Consider the following 25605-nt stretch of genomic DNA (forward strand, 5'->3'; position numbering starts at 1 on the left):
TAGACTAGGTATACTCTGAGGGAAGGAGTCCCAGAGTGGGACCAAGATCTTATTGGCCCTTATTTCTCATGCCCTAGGGTACATATGTAGATGTTTTCTATGGTAGTTGCCTGTAACTCACATGGATGTCCTCTAAGCTGAGCTCTTATATTAGCAGATAGTAAGAGGAGCCATGACAGTAGTACTTCATCATGTAGACATAGAAGGGAGAGAGCAGAGCTTGGCCACCAGTGCAAGTGTGAGAGCTGGAACTTGTCCCCTGAACCTCAAGTCAGGAGTATGGGGAGGGCCTGGAGAGCAGCTTGAGCAGCCTCAAGTGGGTGCCTCCCTCATAACCTGTGAATTGTTCCCTAAGTGGCAGCTTGTGTCAAGGGTGTCAGAAACTCAGTGAATGAAGAAGCAAAAGGCATGGGTACCCTGTTTTTTAACTGTGGTTAAAAAACAAAAAAAAAATTAGATTTCAATTGCAGGTACAGTAGGGACTGACATTGCTGCTCAGACACAACATCCTCCTGGGACGAGGCAGGCCCTAAGACAAGGACACAGGCCCTGTCCTCAAGGAATTCACTTATCTTAGGAGGCATCTGGACTGGTAGGATGTTTGAAAATGATGACATATTAGTGGGCACATGTTGGGATTGTACTGTATTTAACTGTTTAAGGAGCAGGACACATTAGATATAGCAAGCATGGACTTGGGCACCAGACCAATTGTGAGACCTGGGCAAGTAATTTACCCCTCTGAGCCTTGATTTCCCATCTAAAGTAGTGACAATCCTGTCTTGCAGGACTATTATGAGGAATGAGACATACATAACAGAATATAGTATGCTGCTGGATAAATTGTAGCTTTTATGAACAGACAAGCATATAACCTGACTAGGATATGTGAAAGTAATTCATTACTTTCCTTACTCTTCATCACAAAAAAGAAACAAATATAATTTGAAAACCCCTTTGAATTTGATTTAGAATTTTGTTTTAAAATACTGTTTGACTTGCTCTGATTGATGTGGCTCAGTTGGTTGGGTGTTGTCCCCACAAAGTAAAAGTTCACTGGTTTGATTCCCAGTCAAGGTACATGCCTGGGTTGCAGGTTCAGGCTCTAGTTGGGGAGGCAACCAATCAATGTTTCTATCCCTTCCTTTCTTCCTCCCTTCCCCTCTCTCCAAAAAATAAATAAAAATAAAATCTTAAAAAAAAAAAAACAAAAACAAAAATCTATTTGACTCATTTTCCAGTACCAGTATCACTCTGATACCAAAGCCAGACAAGGACGCTACAGAAAAGAAAACTATAGACCGGTTATCCCTGATGAAAATAGATACAAAAATCCTCAACAAAATATCAGCAAATTGAACGCTAGCAAACTAGCAATGGTGAACAGTTGAAAGCTTTTTCTCTAAGATCAGGAACAAGACAGGGATGCCCACTCATCACTTTTATTTAGGATAGCAATCAGGGAATAAAAAGGTAAAAGGCATCAGAATTTGAGAGGAGGAAGTAAAATTGTTTGTTGTTTTCCTAAAGATTTTATTTACTTCTAGAGAGAGGGGAAAGGAAGGAGAAAGAGAGGGACAGAAACGTGATGTGTGAGAGAAACAGCGATCTCTTGCCTCTTTCACGCCCCCTATTGGGAACCTGGCCCACAACCCAGGCATGTGCCCTGACTGGGAATTGAACCAACAACCTTTCGGTCTGCAGGCTGGCGCTAACTCCACTGAGCCACACCAGCCAGGGCAAATTGTTTTTATTTGCAGATGACATTTTATGTATAGAAAATCCTAGAGACTCCACTCTCTACCACCCAAATTAGGTCTAATCAACAAATTCAGTAAAATTTTAATTATTAAAATGTTAACCTACAAAAGTTAACATAACAAAAATCAGTAGTGTTTCTATACACTAATAGAATTATCGGAAAGAGAAATAAAGAGAATGATTCCATCAAATAAAATGCTTAGAAATAAATTTAACCAAGGAGGTGAGAAGATCTCTACACTGAAAATTATAGGATATTGATGAAAGAAATTGAACATAAGTGAATGGAAAGATATCCTGTTTACATGGATTAGAAGTAATATTGTTAAAATGTCCATACTATCCAAAGTCATTTGTAGATTTAATACAATACCTATGAAGGCTCCAGTGACACTTTTACAGAAGTAGAAAATATAATTTTAAAATTTATATGGACCCACAGAAGACCACCAAATAATCAAAGCAGTCCCGAGAAAGAACAGAGTGGGAGGTAACACACTTTATGGTTTCTTTGTTTTTTTTCACCTTGCCTTTTCTTTCTTTTATTCTTTATTGTTTTTCTATTACAGCTGTCACATTTTTCCCCCATTGCTTCTCCTGCCTCCCCCCTCTCCCACAGTCAATATCCACCCTGTTGTCCATGTCCATGGGTCATTTATACTAGTTCCTTGACTAGACCCTTCCCCTTTTTTCCTCTTTCCCCACCCCTCCCTTCCCCTCTGGTCACTGTCAGTCTATTCCTTATCTCCATGCCTCTGGTTCTATTTTGCTTGTTTGTTTTGTTCATTAGTTTCCTGTATTAGGTGAGATCATATGGCATTTGTCTTTCGCCTCCTGGCTTATTTCACTAAGCATAAAATATTGGCAGACTGGATCCAGCAATACATTAAAAAGGTCATACACCATGATCAAGTGGGATTAATCCCAGGGATGCAAGGATGGTATAAGATTCACAAATTAATAAACTTAATACACCACAAAATGAAAGAAATTGTATGAGCATATCAATAGATGCTGAAACAGTACTTGATAAAGTACAGCACCCATTTATGATAAAAACACTCAGCAAAGTGGGAATAGATGGAGCGTACCTCAGTAAAGGCCTTTCATGAGAAACACTATGATTTTAAGCTATGTTATAAAGCTGTAGTAATCAAAGCAGTGTGCCACTGGCATAAAGACATAGAAATGGACCAATGTTATAAAATCTAGAGCCCAGAAAGAAACCTAAACATATGTGATCAACTAATATTTGACAAAGGAGCCAAGATAACTCGGTGGAGAGAAGACAGTTTAATTAATGGTGCTGGGAAAATTGGATATTTGCATATAAAAGAATGAAACTAGGCTGCTGGTTTACACCACTTACAAAATTAGCTTGAAATGGATTAAAGACTTAGATATAAGATCAGAAAACATAAAACTCCTAGAGAAAAATGTAGGAAAAAAGCTTGACATGTGTCTTGGCTGTGACTTCGATATGACACCTAAAGCAACAAGCAAAAAAAAAAAAAAAAAAAGTTGGAAATACATCAAACTGAAAAGCTTCTGTACAGCAAAAGGAATCAACAAAATGAAATGGCAGCCTGTGGAATTACAGAAAATATTTGCAAGTCCTATATCTTATAAGGGGTTATTATGAAGACCTCATACAACTCAATAGCAAAAACCCCAAATAATTCCATTAAAAATTGGCAAAGAATCTCAATGGACATTTTTCTGGAAAAGATATACAAATAGACAGCAGGTACATGTAAAGATGCTCAGCATCACTAATCATTGGAGAAATGCAAATCAAAACCACAGTGAGAGATTGTGCCTCTTAAAATGGCTATCATGAAAAAGATGAGATAAAAGATGGCAAAGATGTGAACAAAAGGGCAGCCCTTGTGCACTGATTGTTGTGGCTCCATGGGTTGGACATCCCTCACAGTAAAAGGTCACCAGTGGTTCCTGGTCAGGGCACATGCCTGGATTGAGGGTTTGGTCCCTGGTCAGGGTACATACAAGAGGAAACCAATAAATGTTTCTCTCACACATCGATGTTTCTCACCCTCTTTTTCTACCTCCGTTCCTCTCTCCTTAAAAAATAGATACAATCTTAAAAAAGGAGTGGGGCAGCAACCCTTATGCCTGGTGTTCATGGAATTATAAATTTACACCCACTATGAGAGAGTATGAAGAGTCCTCAAAAAATTAAAGATGTAACTACCATATCATCCAGCAATTCCATTTCTGGGTATATATCTGAAAGAATTGAAAATTGTAGGTGAGAGAAAAACTGCACCACAAGTTAACTGCAGCATTATTTACAATAGCCAAGGCATGGTAACAATCTAAGTTCCTTGACATTGAATGTGGAAAGAGAATGTGGTATATATACACTAGAAGACTCTTTGGGAGATCCAAGTGGCAGAGGAGTAAGTGGTACCTACACTAACCTCTCAGGACCAATTTGGAATTACAGCTAAATTGTGGAGAAATCATCTGGAATAAACCAACTGAACACTAGCTGTAGAGAAGCTTTATTACCACAGAGAGACAGAAGAAACTGCTTCATCACAATGTGACTGGTATGGAGTATGGAAGAGACACAAGAGGGCTGGCTGGGCTCCCACAGCAGCTGAAGGTCCAGAGAAATATTCCAGCAGCTGGGGCATGCCCCCTGAGAAGTGGGGGTCTAAACTCCAAGTTGGGCTCCCCAGCCTACAGAATCAGAGCCAGAAAGGAACCCATGTAGCATCCAGCTGTGAGAAGTGATGGGGCTTCTGCCTGCCAGGAAGAGGCAGTTGGAATCACAGACAGCTTCTTAAAGGTCCAACACACAAAATTCTGTTTGCACCCACTTACCCTGGGCTCTGGCAGAGGGAGGGCAGAGTGGACTAGAGACACTTGAGCAGAGTTTGTGGACAGTGGCTTTGGGGAGAGCACTGGGGGAGCAGACAATGGGATACCTGTGCTGAGTCACCCCATACTGCAGGAGCCATCTTGTGCAGGGAGAGCAGTCCCATCCAGGTGGCATCAGCCTGAGAGGAAGAAATAGCTCCGCCCACAGGAATTACTCTGACCCACCCAGTGTTGCTTAAGCCTGACTCCTAATTACAGATTGACTACATTAACAACTGAACAAGACAGCGACAGACTGTGGGTCCCTGGTTTGTTTGTTTTTTAAATAAACATGTTTGTATTTATTGAATCTGAAGTCAAAGTAATTATATAACAAAGAACAACAGTTTTCATACCAGACTGCCTGCATGCATGTAAATTGGAGCTCGTGTCAAGGAGGTAATGAATACAATTTCAGAATACATGAGATGAATCAAAAATGGAAAAATTAATGAAAGTTCTCATACCTCAAATAACCTAAATCAAAGTATTTTCCTTTTTTTAAAAAAATTGTTTTTCTGTTACGGTTGTCCCATTTTTTCCACCATTGTTTCCCCCACCCAGCCCACCCCTTCTCCCAGTTATTCCCTGCCCCATTGTCCACGTCCATGTATCATTTATACATGTTCTTTCAGTAGACCCTTTCTCTACTGCCCTCCTTCTCTGTCTCCTCCCTCCCCCCTGATAACTGTTAATTCTGTTCCTTGTTCAATTTTGTTCATTTCTTTGTGTTACTCATTAGTCTCCTGTATCAGGGGATATCATATGGTATTTTTCTTTCATTGCCTGGCTTATTTCGGTAAGCATAATTCTCTAGTTCCATCCATGTTGTTGCAAATGGCAGGGGTTCTTTCTGCAGCATAGTATTCCATTGTGTAAATGTACCACAGTTTTTTAATTCACTCATCTACAGGTGGGCACTTAGGCTGTATCCAGCATTTGGCTATTGTAAACAGCGCTGCTATGAACATAGGGGTACATAAGTTCTTCTGAATTGGGGTTCTAGGATTCTTCGGATATAATCCTAGCAGTTGAATTGCTGGTTCAAAAGGCAGTTCCCTTTATAGTTTTTTGAGGTAATTCCATACTGTTTTCCATAGTGGCTGCACCAGTCTGCATTCCCACCAACAGTTCACTAGGGTTCTCGTTTCTCCACATCCTTGCCAGAACTTGTTGTTTGTTGATTTGTTGATGATGGCAATTCTAACTGGTGTAAAGTGGTAATCTCATTGTGGTTTTTATTTGCATCTCTGATGGTTAGTGAAGTTCAGTATTCTTTCATGTGTCTGTGGACCCTCTGTGTATCCTCCTTGGAGAAGTGTTTGTTCAGGTCCTTTGCCCATTTCATAATTGGGCTGTCTGTCTTTTTGAGATCAATCCCTTGTCTGAGGTATTATTGGTAAATGTGTTTTCCCATGTGGTTGGTTCCCTTTTCATCTTGCTGATGTTTTCTTTTGCTGAGCAGAAACTCCTTAGTTTGCTGTAGTCCCATTTGTTTATTCTTTACTTTATTTCCCTTGCCTTAGGAGATGTATCGGTGAAAATATTGCTATGTGGGATATCTGAAATTTTCCTACCTATGTTTTCCTCTAGGACTTTTATGGTGTCACAGCTTACATTGAAGTCTTTGATCCATCTTGAGTTTATTCTCATGTGTGGTGTAAGTTGGGTGTCTAGTTTCATTTTTTTGCATGTCCCAGTCCAGTTCTCCCAACACCATTTGTTGAAGAGGCTCTTCTCACTCCATTTTATGCTCCTTCCTCCTTTGTTGAATATTAGTTTACCATATAGACCTGGGTTTATTTCTGGGCTCTCTATTCTGTTCCATTGATCTATATGTCTGTTCTTATTCCAGTACCAGACTGTCGTGATCACAGTGACTTTGTAGTATAGTTTGATGTCTGGTATTGTGATTCCTCCTGTTGTGTTCTTCTGTCTCAAGATTGCTTTGGCTATTCGGGGTCTTTTTCGGTTCCATATAAATTTTTGAAATATTTGTTCTAGGTCTGTGAAATATGTCACTGGTATTTTAATAGGGATTGCGTTGAATCTGTAAATTGCTTTGGGTAGTATAGACATTTTAATGATGTTGGTTCTTCCCATCCATGAACATGGTATTTGCTTCCATTTATTTGTATCTTCCTTAGTTTCTTTCTTCAGTGTTATGTAGTTTTCCAAGTACAGGTCTTTTATTTCTTTGGTTAGGTTTATTCGTAGGTACTTTATTTTTCTTGTGGCTATAGTAAATGGGATTTTTTTAAATTTTAGTTTCTATCTCTACTGTTTTGTTGGTACACAGAAATGCCTTCAATTTCTGAATATTGACTTTGTACCCTGCTATTTTGCCAAATTCACTTTCTCTGTCGAGTAGATTTTTGGTGGAGTCTTAGGGTTTTCTATGTACACTATCATGTCATCTGCAAATAATGACAGTTTTACTTCCTTTTTTCCAATTTGGATGCCTTTTATTTCTCTTTCTTGTCTGATTGCTGTGGCTAGACCTTTCAAGACTATGTTGAATAGCAGTGGAGAGAGTGGACATCCTTGTCTTGTTCCTGATCTCAGGGGGAACGCTTTCAGTTTTTGCCCATTGAGTATGATGTTGGCTTCAGGTTTCTCATATATAGCCTTAATTATGTTGAGGCATGCTCCCTCTATTTCCATTTTGCTTAGTGTTTTCATCATAAATGGGTGTAGTACTTTATCAAATTCTTTTTCTGCGTCTATTGATACGGTCATGTGATATTTGTCTTTCATTTTGTTTATGTGGTATATTGCATTTATTGATTTACAAATATTAAACCATCCTTGCATCCCTGGGATGAATCCCACTTGATCGTGGCGTATGATCTTTTTAATGTGTTACTGAATCCAGTTTGCCAATATTTTGTTGAGGATTTTAGCATCTATTTTCATCAGCGATATTGCACTGTAGTTTCTTTCTCTGTTGTGTCTTGTCCTGGTTTTGGAATTAGGGTAATACTGGCTTCATAGAAAGAGTTTGGGAGTTTCCCCTCTAATAAGATTTTTTGGAATACAGTATTCCATCACTTATTGTGGGTATTACATTATAGACCCCCCTCCGAAGTAAGAACCTTACATTTATTCTGCACTCTTACACCTACGTAACTTTAACGATATATGATATAGCGAAGAATCCGTGATAAATGACTAAATATAATATTTTTTAAAATCCTGCGATAAAATGAGGTTGCGATAAGTGAACTGCAATATAGCAAAGGACTACTGTAGTTTGAGAAGGGTAGGTTACATTCTTCCCTAAATGTTTTGTAAAATTTGCTTGTGAAGCCACTGGTCTAGGGCTTTTGTGTGCCTATAGTTTTATGATTACTGTTTCAATTTTACTCTTTGTTATCGGTCTGTTCAGGCTTTCTACTTATTCTTGATTCAGTTTTGGAAGATTATATGTTTCTAGAAATTTGTCCATTTCATCTAAGTTGTCAAGTTTCTTGCCAACTTAGTAATTTCTTACAATCCTTTGTATTTCTGTGATATCAGTCATGATTTCTCTTTCATTTCTGATTTTGTTTATTTCGATCCTCCTTTTTTCTTAATGAGCCTGGCTAAAGGCTTCTCAATTTTGTTTATGTTTTCAAAGAACCAGCTCCCACTTTTGTTGATCTTTTGAATTGTTTGTTTAGTCTCTATATCATTTAATACTGCATTGATATTGATGATTTAGCCCTGGCTGGTTTAGCTCAGTGGATTGAGCGTCGGCCTGCGAGCTAAGTGTCGCTGGTTCGATCTTCCAGTCAGGGTACAGCAGAGAAGGAAAACTCTGACTCCAAAAAACCTCTGCTGCCTTGCGGCATACCTCTTCAGGGGAAAGGCTAAGGGAGTAAACCCCGACAGAAAATCCGGAGCCGGAGTCCCTAAGGCGGTTTGACGTTGTAGTCAACACCGGCAACTCCTGCGGCGCACCTGAACCCAAGCTGTATCGACTCCGTCTTTCCCTTGGACCCTTCAGCTGCGAAGAGAGGGGGGGTCTGCTGCATGGGCAACAGCAGACCCTCCATATTACCCTGCCCAGGCTCTGTAGCTTCAGCGTCATCGCAAGATGTCGATTCAACACGGGAGGAGACAGATACCATGTCACTCCCGAGTCGGACTGCACAGCCATTCTCGGCAGTGCAGATAGACTCTTAAGAAGCTACACCATCGTCTCTCGAGACGGACGGCTGCCAACGACGACGATGACGATATTGATGATTTCCTTTCTTCTACTTGCCCTGGACCTTGTTCTTGTTGTTCTAGGTCTTGTAGCTGTAGGGTTAGATTTTTTATTAGAGATTCTTATACCCTATTCAGGTAGGCTTATATTGCTATGAACTTTCCTCTCAGGACTGCTTTTGCTGTGTCCCGTAGGTTTTGGGCTGTTGTGTGTTCATTATCATTGGTTTCCAGGGACTTCTTGAATTCTTCTTGATGTCATTGTTAACCCATTCATTATTTAATATGTTATTCATTCTCCGTGAGTTTGCATGTCTTTGAGTTTTTTCCTTGAGGTTGATTTCTAGTTTCAATGCATTGTGGGATGAGAAGATGCTTGATATGATTTTAATTTTCTTGAATTTGTTGAGGCTTGTTTTTGTCCTACTGTGTGGTCTATCTTTGAAAATGTCTCATGTGCATTTGAAAAGAGTGTATTTTTTGCTTCTTTGGGGTGAAAAGTTCTATTTATCAGTGAAGTACATTTGATCTAGAGTGTTGTTCAATGCCTCAATATCCTTGGTGTTTCTTTGCTTCGAAGATCTCTCTGTTGTTGATAGTGGAGTTTTAAAGTCCCCTACTATGAGTGTGTTGCTGTTGATATCTTTCTTGTAGTGTTCTAGTATTTTCCTTATATATTTGTGTGCTCCTGTGTTTACCAGGGTTATATCTTCTTGGTGGATTGTTCCCTTAAGTATTATGAAATGCCCTTCTTTGTCTCTTTTTATGGCCTTTGCTATGAAATGTTTTGTCTGATATAAGTATTGGTACCCCAGCTTTTTTTTCATGTCCATTTGCTTGGAATACTTTTTTCCATTCCTTCCCTTTCAGTCTGTGTATATCTTTTGTTTTGAGGTGTGTCTCTTGTAGACAGCATATATGTGGGTCATGTTTTCATATCCATTCCGGTACCCGATGTCTTTTGATTGAAACATTTAATCCATTTACATTTAAGGTTATTATTGACAGGTATTTATTCATTTCCCTTTGTACCTGTGTTCATCTCCCTCTCTGTTTCTTCTATTTCTTAAAGCATTCCCTCTAGCATGTCTTGCAATGCTGGTTTGGTGTAGATGTATTCTTTTAGTCTTCCTTTGTCTGTGAAACTCCTTATTTCACCTTCCATTTTGAGAGCCTTGCTAGGTAGAGTGGTCTTGGTTTTAGGCCTTTGTTTTTAATTCCCTGAAATATTTTTTGCCATTCCCTTCTGGCTTGTAATGTTTCTGTTGAGAAATCAGTTGATAGCATTATTGGAGTTCCCTTGTATGTTATTTTCTGTTTTTCTCTTGCTTCTTTTAGGATTCTCTCTTTGTCTTTGACTATTGCCATTTTAATTATGATGTGCCTTGGAGTAGGCCTTTTTGGGTTCATCTTCATTGGGACCCTCTGTGCTTCCTGGACTTGCATGACTTTTTCTCTCATCTAGTTAGGAAAATTTTCTGTCATTACTTCTTCAATCAGGTTTTCTACCCCACGCTTCTCTTGTTAACCTTTTGCATTCCTATGATACGAATATGTTTTAAATTTCATGTTGTCCAGCAGTTCTCTTACACTTTTTTCATTCTTTTTTAGTCTTTTTTTATTTTGTTGTGTTGTCTGGGAATTTTTTTCTACATTGTACTCTAACTCACTGATCCGATCCTCTGCTTCATTTGCCCTGCTTTTGATTGATATTTCTGTGTTCTTCAGTTCAGAACTTGTATTCTTCATGTCTTTCTGGTTCTTATTGATAGTTTCTCTGTCCTTTTTTATGCTGCTGTAATTCTTCGTAAGTTCCTTGTAGCTTCCTTGGAGTTCTTTGTAGTTCCCTGGAGTTCTTTGTAGTTCCCTGGAGTTCTTTGTAATTCCCCTGGAGTTCGTTGTAGTTTTCTCTATGAGTTTGTCAAGTTCATTGACATTCCTTATAACCATTTTTTTGAATTCCATGTCTGATAATTTGCTTACCTCTGTTTCATCTAGCTCTCTTTCTGGGGATTCCTCTTTTCCTTTAATTGTAAGGTTGTTTCTGGGTCTCCCCATGTTGGAAGCTTCTTTTTTTTTTTTTTCATTTCTTAGTTTTGTCTGCTTTGATTTTCTGCCTTCATGGTATGAGATTCTGTATAGGAGACCTGGGGGATTCAGTGGTGCAGTTTCTTTGATGTCCTGAGCTTAATGCTCTTGGAATGCCCTTTGTGCCATTTGTTTAAGCTGTCTGGTTGTATTTCAGTTACTCTTTTGTGGATCCTTCCCTCTAGCTAGTTGATTAAGAGTCACTCTGCCCACCTTGTCTCGAGTTCTTTTGTGGAGATGCTGTTAAAACATAAACACACAACCCAGGCAAGAAACCCACACCCTTCAAAATATCCCCCACCTACAATCACACTATCAGCAGTAAAGGAGACAGTAGTAATATAAATCTAAAGAGGTTAAGACTATTATACTATAGGGAATACAGATAAGAGTTGTTTCAAATGAAAGAAAGATGATTTGTGAGAGGGAAGATGGTAGAATAATAATAGTAGCAAGTAGGGTCAAGGCTATGCTAGACAGTAATATTTACATTGTATGTTGAAAGAGGGAGGGAAGAATGCAGAATGAAGTGAGAAAGTGGAAATGTATTAGATTTACTTAGCACTTATATGTTATATGTGTAGTGTGAGAGGGAGGATAAACAAAACAGACCAACAAAAAATTAAAGGAGAATAGGAGGGAGAGAAGATAGGAAACAGATTAAAGAAAGAGTTTTTACCCAGTACAACCTTTGGGTACTGTCCTCTTTTTCTGGATCCACCCCTGGTCAAAATTCCATGGGTTTCAAATCTTTTCTGGCTGACTGGCTGTGAGATCTGGCTGGATTCTGAGGCTGCTATTCTCTCACTTGTGGGCCTGCCGTGGCTCTCTGCTGTGAGCTGCATTTAGTTGACTCCCCTCTCCCCTGGTCCTGTGGCACCCTCCAGCCCTCCTCAGGCTTGTCTAGCAACGCTGTTCTGCTTGTGAGCCAGTGCGCATGCCGATATTGCCTGCCCATTCTCCGGTCCTGTCCCAGCCCCTCAAAAAAAGTCTCTGTGTTGCCTCCAAGCTGCAGCACCGGTCTGTATTCCTGCCTGTCCGCCTGTGTGTGACACTTGCCTGCCTGGGGTCCCTACCAAGTCTGCAGTTCCGCCGCAGCCTTCCTGTATGAGCCCCTCTCACCAGCTCAATTCTGCTTTTTTGTTGGGTGGAGCCTTGGTGCGAACGCCTGGGGCGCAGGGTTGCCAGACCAGGGTTACCAGCCAAGGGAGTCCGCACCTAGACTCAGTTCATACAGTTTTTCACAGTCTGGGCTGTTCACTGTCTTCCCATGCTTCTGGCTGTTTCAACCAAACCTTCTCACTGACTCCCTCTGGGACTTTGCTGGTCAGGGCGCCCACAGCATGGGGAAGCTTCCACAGATCCTGGCTAATGAGCCGGTCAGCAGCTTCCACTTCCGGGTGCGGTGTGGCAGAGGCGCCAGGCTGGGAAGCCCAGCGACTTTGCTTGGAGAGCTTGGCTGAGCTTTCTGCCCTCTCTCATGCTGTTCTCACACTCCCTTCCCTGCTCACCCTCTCTGAAATACTCACTCACTCACTCCACTCCGTGTTTGTACTCTCAGTCTATCCGTGATGGGAGAAAGGAGACAACACTGCTACCTACTTTGTCGTCATCTTCCTTCCTCCCTGGTAGTTTCTAACAGGCTGCCTAGAACCAGACTGGTACACGATCTGGCATTACCAGGCTGGATCCAGAAAGAAGAAAGTGTTACAAACCAGGTACTACTGAGATGAAATCTACCACAGTCTTCTTCATGATTTGTGGTATTTTCTCTCATGCATAGCTTTTTAACATTGATTTCTTTTCCTTCAAGTTTGTGCATAATAAATCACTAGTATTTATATTATAGTTTATTTCCAATCTCATATTTTGTTCCTCCCTTCTCTTACTCCATTTTACCTTCTCATTTCCTTTATTTATTTTGGTTTTAAATTCTGTTTTCTCTCTTGCTATGACTTGTTTCCATTCTGCACTCTTCTATTTCTCCCCTTTCGAGCCTCTCAAAACCATTTTTCTTGTCATTAGTCATCTCATATTCTTTCTCCCACTCTTAAAATACCATTAGTCTTGCTCCACCTGGATTAGTTTTTGCTCGTTGGTTGTGGATATGGTGGTGGTTGTTGGCGTTTCTTCAGTTTTATTCCTACGTCTTCACTAGTATTGTATTTCATATCTCAAATTTTACTGTTCCTCTTTCCTGCTCCATTTTGCCTTCCTCCTGCCCTTTCTATTTTTCATTTTAAATTTGAAATCTTCCCTATCTTAGCCTGGTTTTCATTCCTCACTCTTAGTATCCTTTCTCTTTCTATCATCTCAAAATCACCTCTCTTTCCTCCAGCCATCTCTTAAGCTTTTCTTTCTTTCTTTCCTCTTATTCCCATCCAGTCTATATTAATCTTTCAAACAATTTTTTGATTTATTTATTATTTTTCTATTACAGCTGTCCCACTTTTTTCCTCATTTCTCCCTCCCCAACCTAGTTCACCCCTTCTCCCACATTCAATTCCCACCTTGTTGTACATGTCCATGAGTTATTTATAGTAGTTCCTTTACTAAACCTTTTCCCTACTTACTCCCTTTCACTCTCTCCCCCTCTCCCCTGATAACTATTAGTCTATTGCTTGTTTTCATGCCTCTGGTTCAGTTTTGCTTGTTTTTTTGTGTGTGTGTTGTTTGTTAGTTTCCTGTATTAGGTGATATCATATGGTATTTGTCTTTTGTTGCCTCTCTATATTAATCTTGCTCATTGGTTGTAGATACTGCTGTGGTGAATCTTTTTCTTGAATTTGGTTCCTATTTTTTTATTTTCTTTATCTTTCCTATCTCTCTATATATGAATAGATAGATATAGAGATAGATAGATATAATTACTGTTCAAACCTAATACTATATGTGTTCCTCTCCTCATTCTGCCTTCTTCCCTTTTTTATTTACAATGTAAATTTTACTTTCCCTCATCACCTTACCCTAGTCACTAATCCTATTATTGCTCCTCCCACTACCCTCTCAAAAATCATTTTTCTTTCAGTCATCTCATATTCATTTTACCTATCTTATAATAGTCTAAATTTCTTTACACCTTTATTAATACTGGCTTATTTGTTGTTGATAGTGTGATTATGCATGGGGGTTATTTTTGTGGGTGTGGGTTTCTTTCCTGCGCTGTTTGGTTTTGTTCTGGCAGCACCTGTACAACAGCATACAAGACTTGTGGGCGGAGTGACTCTCGGCTAGGTGGAGGGAAGGACCCACCAAAGAATAACTCAACAAGAACCAAAAGCTACTTATAAGCAGGGACCCCACACACATGGCATTAAAGGAGTCAAAAGAGCTACAAGTTCAGGAAATCAAGGAGACTGCACCACTGAATCCCACTGGTCTCTTACCACAGAAGGTCACTACACAAAATCAAAGGGAGTCAAAGCAGATCAATCTAAGAAGCAGAATCAAATAATAGGAGTCACCTAAAATGGGGAGAGAAAGAAGCAATCCCCAATTGAAAGGAATCCCCAGAAAGGGTGCTAAGTAAAAGAGAGGCAAGCAAACTATCAGAAATTGAATTCAAAATAATGGCTTTAAGGAAGCTACAAGGAAAATACTATGAACTACACCAGCATGAAAAAGGACATAGAAACTATCAATAAGAGCCAGGAGAACATGAAGAATACAGTTTCTGAAATGAAGAACAGTAGAAGGAATTAAGCAGGCTAGATTAAGCAGCAGATCAGATCAGCATGCTGGAGGAGAAGGTAGAAAAAAAATTCCCAGACAGAGTAACAAAGTGAAAAAAGACTGAAAAAGAACAAAGAGGGTTTAAGAGAGTTGTAAGACGACATGAAACATAATAACAGCCATATCATAGGGATACCAGGAGGAGAAGAAGAGAAGCAAGGAATAGAAAACCTGTTTGAAAATGAATTACAGGAAACAACCCTAACTTGATGAGAGAAAGTCACCCAAGTCCAGGAAACACAGAGGGTCCCAAACAAGATGAACCCTAAGAGGTCCACCGCAAGACACATCATAATTAATCTCAAAATTCAAAGACAGAATCTTAAAGGCAGCTAGGGAAAAAGAGCCAGTAATATACAAGAGATCTCCAATAAGGCTATCAGCTGATTACTCAACATAAATTCTATGATCCAGAAGGGAATGGCAAGAAACATTAAAAGTAATGAAAAGCAAAGGCTCTGCATCCAAGACTACTTTACTCAGCAAGGCTCTAATTTAAAATGGAAGGCAAAATAAGGAGTTTCCTAGACAAAAAAGGGGCTAAAGAATTAATCTCCACCAAACCAGCATTGCAAGAGGTGCAACAGGGACTGCTTTTAAGAAGATAAAGAGAGTGAGAGAAAGGACCAAAGGTACGAATGGTGAAATGGCAAAGAATAAGTACCTCTGAATAACCTTAAATGTAAATGCATTAAATATTCCAATCAAAAGATGGGATACCGGAATGGATAAGAACACACGGCCCGTGTATATCCTGTCTACAAGAGACCCACCTCAGAACAAAAAATCTGTGCAGACTGAAAGTGAAGGGAGGGAAAAAATATTTCATGCAAATGGATGTGAAAATAAAGGTGGGGTAGCAATACTTATTTCAGACAAAATAAATTTCAAAACACAGGTCATAAGAGACAAAGAAGGATACTTCATAATACTTAAGGGAACAATCCATCAAGAAGCTATACCCCTTGTAAACATACAAACACACATAAGAGCACCCAAATATATAAGGAAAATCTTGGAAGACTACAAGAAGAATATAAACAGCAACACTCATAGTAGGCTAGGACTTTAACACCCCATTGTAAACAATGAATAGCTCTTCCAAGCAAAGAATCAATATCAGTATTTTGGCATCAAACAACACTCTAGATCAAATGGACTTAATATATACAGAATCTCTCATCTCAAAGAAGCAAAATACTCATTTTCAAATGCACATGGAACATTGTCAAAGTTAGACCACATGGTAGGACGCAAAACAAGCCTCAACAAAATCAAGAAAATTGAAACCATAACAAGCATCTTCATTGATCACAATGTCTTGAAACTAGAAATCAACCTCAAGGAAAAAATAACAGTCAAATTCATGGAGATAGATTAGCATGCTATTAAATAATGAATGGTTTAACAATGAGACCAAAGAAGAAATATAAAAGTATCTAGAAATAAATAAAAATGAACTCACAACAGCCCCAAACCTATGGGACACAGCAAAGACAGTCCAGAGAGGGAAGTTTATAACACTACAGGCCTACATAAAAAGGAAAAATTTCAAAATAAACAACCTAACCCTACGTCTACAAGAACTAGAGGAACAATAACAAACAGAGCCCAGAGCAAGTAGAAGGAAGGAAATAAGATCAGAGCAGAATTAAATGACCTAGAGACTAAAAGAACATTTCAAAGGATCAATAAATCCAGGAGCTGGTTCTTTGAAAAGATAAAATCAACAAGCCTTTAACCAGACTCATCAAGAAAAAGAAAGGACCCAAATAAATAAGATGAGAAACAAAAGAGGAGAAATCACAGCCTTTACTACAGAAATACAAAGGATTGTAAGAAATTACTAGGAACAACTGTATCCCAAGACATTTGGTAACCTGGGCGAAATGGACAAATATCTAGAAACATATAATTTTCCAAAACTGAATCAAGAAGAAGCAGAAATTTGGACTAGACCAATAACAACTAGTGAAATTGAAGCACTAATCCAAACTCCTGGCATGCCAAAGCCCTGGAGCAGATGGCTTCACAGGAGAATTTTACCAAAATTTAGGGAAGCACTACCTCCTACATTTCTTGAACTGTTCCAAAAAATTCAAAAAGAGGGAAGACTCCCAAACTCTTTTTCTATGAGGCCAGTATTATCCTAATTCCAAAACCAGTTAAAGACACAATATGGAAGAAAACTTCAGGCCAATACAGCTGTGGAACATAGATGCTAAAATCCTCGATAAAATGTTGGCAAACTGGAACTAGTACTACATTAAAAAGATATACCATGATCAAGTGATGCAAGGATAGTATTAATATTTGCAAATCATTAAATGTAATACACTGATAAACAAAATGTAAGATAAAAATTACATGGTCATATCAATAGATGCTAAAAAACATTTGATAAAGTTCAGCACCCATTTATGATAAAAATCCTCAGCATACTGGGAATGGAGTATACCTCAACATAATAAAGGCTGTATATGAGAAATCTACAACCAACATCATACTCAACAAGCAAAAACTAAAAGCTTTCTCCCTAAGATCAGGAACAAGTTAAAGATGTCCACTTTCACCACTTTTATACAACATAGTAAAGGAAGTTTTATCCACAGTGATCATACAAGAAATAAATAGCATTCCTATGGGAAAGTAGGAATTAAAGTGTCATTATTTGCAGATGACATGACAGTGTACATAGAAAACCCTATAGGCTCCACCACACAGTTACTTGACCTAATAAGTGAATTTGGCAAAATAGCAGTATACAAAGTCAATATTCAGAGATTGAAGGCATTCTTGTATACCAAAGAAATATCAGAAATAGAAAATAGGACAAAAATCCCATTTACTAGAGCAACGAGAAAAACAAAGTACTTAGGAATAAAGTTAACCAAGGAGGTAAAAGACCTGTACTCGGAAAACTACAGAATACTGAAGAAAGAAATTAAGGAAGATATAAATAGATGGAAGCATACACCATGTTCATGGATAGGAAGAATTAACATTATTAATACCTGGTATCGAAGTATATTACCAGGCCACTGTACTTAAAACAGTGTAGTACTAGCATAAGAACAGACACATAGATCAATGGAAGAGAATAGCAAACCCAGAAATAAACTGAGGTCACCATGGTCAATTAATATTTGACAGCGTGCAGGAACAGAAAATGTAGTAAAAATAGCTTCTTTAACAAATGATGTTGGGAGATCTGGACAGGTTCATGCAAGAAAATGAAACTAGACCACCAACTTACACCATACACCAGAATAAACTCAAGATGGATAAAAGACTTCAGTGTAAGCTGTGACATTATAAAAGTTGTATAGGAAAACATAGGCAGTAAAATTTCAGCTCTCCCACACAGCAATATTTTTGCCAATATATCTTCCAGGGTAAGGGAAATAAAAAAAAAGGAAAAATGGGATGACATCGAACTAAAAAGCTTCTGATTGGCTAAAGAAAACTTAAGCAAAATGATAAGGAAATCAACCATATGAGAGAACATATTTGCCAATGATAATTTGGACAAAGGTTTAAAAAATGCACAGAGGATCTGAACAGACATTTCTCCAAGGAGGACATACAGAGGACCCATAAGCATATGAAAGGATGTTAAACATCAGAGAGATGCAAATTAAAATCACTCACCGATCAGATACCTGCACAGGTCAGAATGACCATTGTTAATAAATCAACAAACAAGCAGTGGTGAGGATGTGGGAAAAGGGGAACCCTAGTACACTGTTGGTGGGAATGTAGACTGGTGCAGCCATGTGGAATTTCCTCAAAAAAGTAAAAATGGAACGGCCTTTTGATTCAGCAATTCCACTACTAGGATTATACCCTAAGAATCCTGAAACACCAGTTCAGAAAAACCTATGCACCCCAGTGTTCATAGCAGCATTATTTACAATAACCAAATAAGGGAAACCACCTAAGTGTCCATCAGTAAATGAGTGGATCAGAAAACTGGGATACAGTTACACAAGGGAATACTATGCAGCAGAAAGAAAGAATGAACTCCTATCTTTTATGGCAGCATGGATGGAACTGGAGGGTATCATGCTATGTGAAATTAGATAGGCAGTGAAAGACAAATACCATATGATCTCACCTAATACAGAAACCTAATGAATAAAAGAAACAAATGAGCAAAATAGAACTAGAGGCATGGAAACAAGGAAGAGATTGACAGTGACCAGAGGGGAGGTGGGTGGTGGAGAAGTGGGGAAAGAAGGACAAGGGTCTAGTTAAGGAACATGTATAAATAATCCATGGACATGGATAAAAGGGAAGGATTGACCATGGGAGTGGGGCTGAAGAACTGGCGGGACCATGAAGAGCAATGGGGGAAAAAGTGGGACAATCGTAATAGAACAACAATAAAATTAAATTAAAAAAAAAAGAAGACTGGCCATAAAATAAAAAGGAAATCCTGTCATTTACAACAACATGGGTGGACCTTGAGGGCATTATTCTAAGTGAAGGCAGTCATATACTGTATGATTTCACTTGTATGTGAAATACAAAAACCAACAAAACGCCAAACTCTGAAAAAGAGTTCAAATCTGTGGTTACTAGAGTCAGGGTGTAAGGGTGGAGGCATTGCAAAAAGATGTTCGAAAATATTATACTTACAGTTTTAAGGTAAATAATTACTTGGGATGTACTGTACAATATAATGACTAGTTTATACACACACACACACACACATATATATATATATATATATATATATATATATATATATATATATATACACACACACACACAAATGAAGCCTCTTTAAAAAGGAGTTGGAGCTTTCATCTCAGAGGAACTGCCTTGTAAGTCTTTTCAAACCTTTGGATGTTAAAACAGGGCAAAAATAACCTTTGGACTAGTCCTAAAGCAACTTGTGTCCCAAAGAACTGTTTTCAAAGATAACAAGAAAGCAGATATGATGACTCCTGGACTGAAAATTAAAAATGTTATTTTGAATTAACATGACTATGTTATGTTATCTGCGCCTATAGAAATGTCTTCCTTCTATTCGTGTAATTATTCCCCTTCCCTTTCTTGTAAATACCCATTGCCTTAGTCTCCTAATCTGAGCACTGTTTGAGCTTCTGCAAGAACCAATGCTTCCTGAAAAGATATTCTTTTTGACTTTTAAATAGATGCTTGTTGCCTTTCACGTTGGCCTTTTATTTTTAGGTTGACATAGTTAACACTGCTGTATGGTATATTTGAAAGTTGCTACAAGTTCTCCTGGCAAGGAAAAAAGTTTTTTGTATCAGTATAAAATGATGGATGTTAACCAGATTTATTGTGGTAATTATTTCACAATATATGTAAGTCAAATCTTGCTGTGCACCTTAAACTTACACAGTCTGTATGTCAATTTTATCTCAATAAAACAAAGAAAAAGCTATTTGATATAGATATTTGGTCCCTTTCTTTGTATCTTTGAGCTCTTGTAAGACAAGGAAGCAATTGAATTCAAAAGCAGTGTACAAATACTTAACCTGACATTGGAACTGTGAAATGTAAATGCTTAGATTTTCCTGAAAGATCAGGTTTTATAGGCTACAATATTTCCTGTCCTAGTTTCTGTGCTAATTCTGTTTTAGGTTTTCTCAAAGCCATTTTTTTTTTAAAGCAGCTTTCTTGAGATATAATTCATATGCCATACAATTGATCTATTTCAAGTGTACAATTCAGTGGTTTTTAGTATATTCACAAAGTTGTATAATCATCACCACAATCTATATTTAGAATATTCTCATCACCCCGAAAAGAAATCTGTACCCATTAACAGTAATTCCTCATTTCCCCTTATCTCCCTGCCTCCTACCCCAGGCAACCACAAATCTTTTGTTACTAAAAGTGTGCCTATTCTGGGCATTTCATATATATGTAATCATATAAATTTGGTCCTTCTGTGACTGTCTTGAAACTTTCACTTAGCAAAATGTTTTCAAAAGGGTTACCCATATTGCAGCATGTATTGAACTTCATTGTTTTTTGCTGAATAATGTTATATCGTATGGACATACCAATGTTATCCATTCATCTGATAAATGGATATTTGGATTGTTTCTATTTTTTGGCTCTTAGAATATGCTGATATGAAATTTTTGTGCAAGTTTTGTGTGGACATATGTTTTCAGTTCTTTTGGCTATATATCTAGGAATGGAATTGCTGGGTCATGTAGTAACTTTAACATTTCAATAAACCACGAGACTGTTTCCAAAGTGGATGTACCATTTATGTTCTCACTAGCAATGTACAAGGGCTGCAACTTCTCCACATCCTTGACAACAACTGTAATTATCTGCCTTTTAAAAACTAACTATACTAGTGTGTATCTCATTGTGGTTTTGACTTGTGTTTCCCTGATCACTAAATGATGTTGAACATCTTTTCAAGTGCTTATTGGCCATTTGTATATCCTCTTTAGATGAGTGTCTACTCAGATCCTGGACCCTTTTTGTAATTGGGTTGTCTTTTCATTATTGGGTTGTAATAGTTCCTTATAGAACCTAGATACAAATCCCGTATCAGATACACGTTTTGTAAACATTTTCTCCCATTCTGTGGGGTTCCCCCACCCCCAATTATTTTGATGATGTTCTTTGAAGCACAAAAGTTTTTAATTTTGATGAAGTCCCCATATAAAATCGGGGCACTGAACCCCTGAGTGCAAAGCTCTCCCACTGCATTACTTGCTTCCAAGCCTTGGATTCTCCCAGCTAAACTTGTCCTTTTTCTTGCCCCCAGGGATGGTTGCAGAAGAGTACAATGCCTTCTTTTACTCACTGGTATCCCAGGACACACAGGAAATGGCTTATTCAACAAAGCGGCAGAGGTTCTTGGTAGATCAGGGTTACAGCTTTAAGGTATGTTTCCATTTGGTCTCTGGTCAGAGTAGGACCACAGCTTTTTTTGTACTCAGGCCTCCAGAAAAAGTGGTGCCACAGTACCAGCTTGGGACAGAGTTGAGGCAGGCACAGAGCTTTAGGGGTCTGGAGGCCCTGCCTGCTGCAGACTCCTTTTGTCTTTGCATGAATTACAGGGCCTATGAGGGAAAATACTATGCAGAATCCCCTCATACCCCCAGCTTTCCACAGTGAATGGTTAAAGAATGAGGCCTCTGAAGCAAGAGGCTGGCGTCTTTGCTTATCAACACTTTACAGTTGTCTCGTGTAAAGCACGTTAGATATTGGTGGGGAAATATGCAAGGTTACCAGGATTTGGGGTGCCCAGAGGCTGTGGCCATCATATGTTAGTGTGAGAACCTGGGGTTACTTTCTTAAGAGGTACCCCTCCAGGTGCTTGGGAGAGCTCTTCCCATAGTCAGCTGGTGCGTCTGGGCCTCAGTGGGCCTCACAGACATGAGAAGGCACCCTGTATACTAAAAATCAGGTATTTGAATAACAGGAAATTCTAAAACTTTGCCTTCCATTTGCTGAGGCATTTTCTTTCCTGCTGACACAAATAGTAGGTTTATATCAGGATTTAGTGTCCCAGTGGGCTTTTATTTGTGGGGTTGGGTAGAAGATGCTGAAAGAAGGGGACTAAAAAGACCTCATTAGAACTTAGATGTACAGGTTCCCAGGTTCTTGATTTGAGAAAGACTAGACTGTCTTATATAGATGCTTTAGTGTGAGTTCCTGTTATTAGCCTTACACAAGAGGATAGGGTTGTCTGACACCTCCTGTTTTAGCCAGAGGCAGTGACACGTCTCAGACTTCTTATGCTGGGCTAGAGGACAGGACTAATTGGGCAGTTTTTTGAAGGATTTGCACTGTGACTATGTGCATTCATGCCTCTTGATCCCTGGAGAACGGTAGGGGAGGGGAGGCAGTGACTCAGGAAGTGCTGTGGATTCTTTGAAGGATGAGACTGACAGAAAGGCACCTGACTTACCTTTTCCGTGTTGGGAGCAGCCAAGCCAGAGTTCCCAGAATCATAACTGGAGGAGTGGCCAGGTCAGGGCAGAGGTGTCCCATATCTGTAATCCAGATCTGGCCACCAGAAGGGCTCAGCCAGATCCTTGCTTCTAGGAATTTTCTTTTAATTAAAATTATGACAAGAATTTGAGGAATAAAGTTCCCTTTACATAAATCAGTCTAAGCCTTCTGCAGGGATAGGTAGGCCTCGTAGTAAGTTACCGCCAAAGAAATGAAAACCATCTCTTTCAGGTTGTCATCTTGCTCTTTTAGGAAAAATCTTGTAAATCCATTGTCTGCATTTTGTTCCTTTGTAAGTGCTCCCCCTGCTGCAAATCCTGGATCCAAACCAGGAGGTTGAAGGCCTTTTCGGGGGCAGCAGGCTGTGTGCCTTTCAGTCCTTGGTCCCTTTTGTCACCTGGTGCAAGATGTTTCAACATCACCAAGATCCCTGTTGATCTTTTGTAAGGGATCATTTAGCTGCTACGTGTTGGGAGCAGATTTCTCTGGAATTTCCTTGAGACCTCTCCTGAGTTGCAGTCATTGATTGTGCTCCTATTGAAGTTTATTGCTAAAGCTGGTTTCTGGAGTGCCCCAAGGAGCTGTCCACTGATAGCCACCTGCTCCTCTGGTTGAGGGAAATGACCAGAGCAAGTGAACCCAGGAGAAGGCAGTGGGGAGGGCCAAAGGAGGAAAAGCAAAAGAAGCATTTTGCCTGCTGATTTGGTTCTTACAGGTGATCACAAAGCTTGCTGGCATGGAGGAGGAAGAGCTGGCGTTTTCAACAAAAGAAGAACAGCAGCAGCTCTTGCAGAAAGTCCTGGCAGCCACTGACCTGGATGCTGAGGAAGAGGTGGTAGCAGGAGAGTCTGGCTTCAGATCTGGCCAGGTGAGTGTATGCATGAGGCCCCTGAAGGAGCAAGTTCTTAGACACACATATGCATACTTGTGTGTGTGTGTGCCTGCAATTTTCTGAAAAACTTGTAGATCATATAGTAGTAACAACCCATTAACCTGTTGCTATACATCTTTCCTTCTGTATATGCTGTTTTACATGGCTGAGCCCACAGTGGCTGTAATTGGTTTCTTGCTCTGCAAGTATTAGTATTTTTATGTTGGAGCCTAGGATGGCGAATATGACCCCAGGCTCTTACTAGGGTAACTGTAGAAAGGAGTGTGATGGTCCTGGGGTTGTCACTCTTGGCCTTGGGCAAGTCACTTTATCTGTTTTTTTCCCCAGTCCCTAGCTGACCCTTCCAGCCTGTAAAATGAATCTGAGGATCAACTCATATTATAGTTTCAATACTTAATTTGGAAAAAGTTTATAGTTTTTTGAAAGTCCTCAACTTTCTACTCTGCAAATACTTCTTTAATGTCTACTATGTATCAGGCATGGCATAATTAACAAAAAGTATTGTGATAGGGAATTCTTAATTAGGCCCTCCAAGGAGAGAAGTATGGCTTGGTGGTTTCGAAACTAAATCGGTATTAGAGTCAAAAGAAGAGTAATGACTGGAACAAGGAAAGAAAGAAGCAGCGTCACCAAGAGAGGTGCTGCCCTCCCTGCAGCCTGAGACCTTGCTCCCCTTAGATCTGGTGATAAGGGGCTGGCTCTTTGGCATTCTCTATGGAGGCCCCAGGGAAGCCCCTTGCCTCTGACCATGTCGTGGGTGACTTCAGTCCTATCTCAGAGTGGGTCTCCTGAGGTTAGGCTGTTACAGGCCTAGCTGTGTATTTGGTTGTCATCTGGTCCCTGTGGGTGCCAGACTTGGGGATACACTATGGACTTGAGTGATTTCTGATCATAGGCAGGTGTGGTTATCCCCATTTAACAGATGACTTCATTGGGGTGCAGGCATTCAATATTTGCCCAAGGTCACCCAATGAGATGCAGAGCCAAGATTCAAGTCTAGGATTTCTGGTTTTCCACTTGATTCAAAGCTTTACGGTGGAATCTTCGGAAATTTTGAGGGACTTCTGCCCTCACTGTTAAAAAATGCTCTTCAGAAATTGTCATTAAGAGAGTTAGAGAAGCAATATGTTCAGGTATAGGGAAGCTGAAGGCAGACTACCTGTGTTCAAGTCCCATCTCTTTTAGGAGTTGTATGATCTTATACAAGTTACTTACCCTGGCTGTGCTTCAGGGAAAGTGGAGATTATAATGGTTGTGGGGATTAGTAAATTAATACATGTAAATATGTATATACTGCTTAGAACCATGCTTGACACATAGTAAGTGGTCAATAAATGTTATTTTAAAGCTAATAAAATTTGTTAAATTTAAAAAGCTTATGAAACTTATTATAAATGTCATAAAAGGAGTGTTGTTGCCCTTGGAAACTAATAGTGGGCTGGGTCCCCCACAGGTATCTCGGCGCTTTGGCACAATGAGCTCCATGTCTGGGGCCGATGACACTGTGTACATGGAGTACCACTCAGCGCGGAGCAAGGCTTCCACGAAGCATGTACATCCCCTTTTCAAGCGCTTCCGGAAATGACACCCATGGGGCAACGTATGCAAAGCATGTTCTTCCAGCGTTGGCCAGATTGATGCTATATTGAAAAAAATGTATTAAGAACTTGGTTGTGTCTCCATGGGTTATCAAGGGTTTAAAAAAGTAGGGAAACTATATATTTTTACTCTTTTTCAGACCACTTTTCAGACTTGTTGGGGAATGGTCGTTTCTGTATATAAAAATATGTAATATTTAAGGTGTATTTATCTTACTGTTCTCCTGAATAAACAAATGGACCGTTTTACCACTTGTCATTATAGATGTCCTTCTTCCTTGTCATAGGCATGCTTCAGGTCTGGATGACAACCCTCCATCAAGGTCACACTTTGTAGCAGGCAGAGTGAGGTGGGGCCCATTCTGCGGGAGCTACTAGGGTTGTTACAGAAACGGGAGTCCAAAAATCCCCAGAGTTTGCTGCTGGGGGATGGGGAGAAGGAAGCAGCTTTCAGAATGCCTCCACATGCCTGAGGCTGGTGGCTAGTGTCTTTTTTTA

At 39.5% G+C, this 25605-nt stretch overlaps 1 protein-coding gene across 1 annotated transcript in view; it reads left to right on the top strand.

Annotated features, from left to right (window-relative positions):
* Nucleotides 1-25353, top strand: part of ERCC3 (ERCC excision repair 3, TFIIH core complex helicase subunit) — a 45789-nt gene extending 20436 nt beyond the window's left edge. Inside the window, exons 12-14 of the mRNA XM_090279003.1 lie at nucleotides 21425-21543; nucleotides 23333-23485; nucleotides 24963-25353. Of these exons, the coding sequence (XP_090135129.1) occupies nucleotides 21425-21543; nucleotides 23333-23485; nucleotides 24963-25094 (404 nt within the window). The 3' untranslated portion in view covers nucleotides 25095-25353. The remainder of the gene's footprint in view (nucleotides 1-21424; nucleotides 21544-23332; nucleotides 23486-24962) is intronic.
* The last annotated feature ends 252 nt before the right edge of the window (nucleotides 25354-25605 follow it).

This window comes from Furipterus horrens, unplaced genomic scaffold, assembly GCF_987537825.1.
Source record: "Furipterus horrens unplaced genomic scaffold, mFurHor1.1.pri manual_scaffold_1, whole genome shotgun sequence".
Lineage (NCBI taxonomy): Eukaryota > Metazoa > Chordata > Mammalia > Chiroptera > Furipteridae > Furipterus > Furipterus horrens.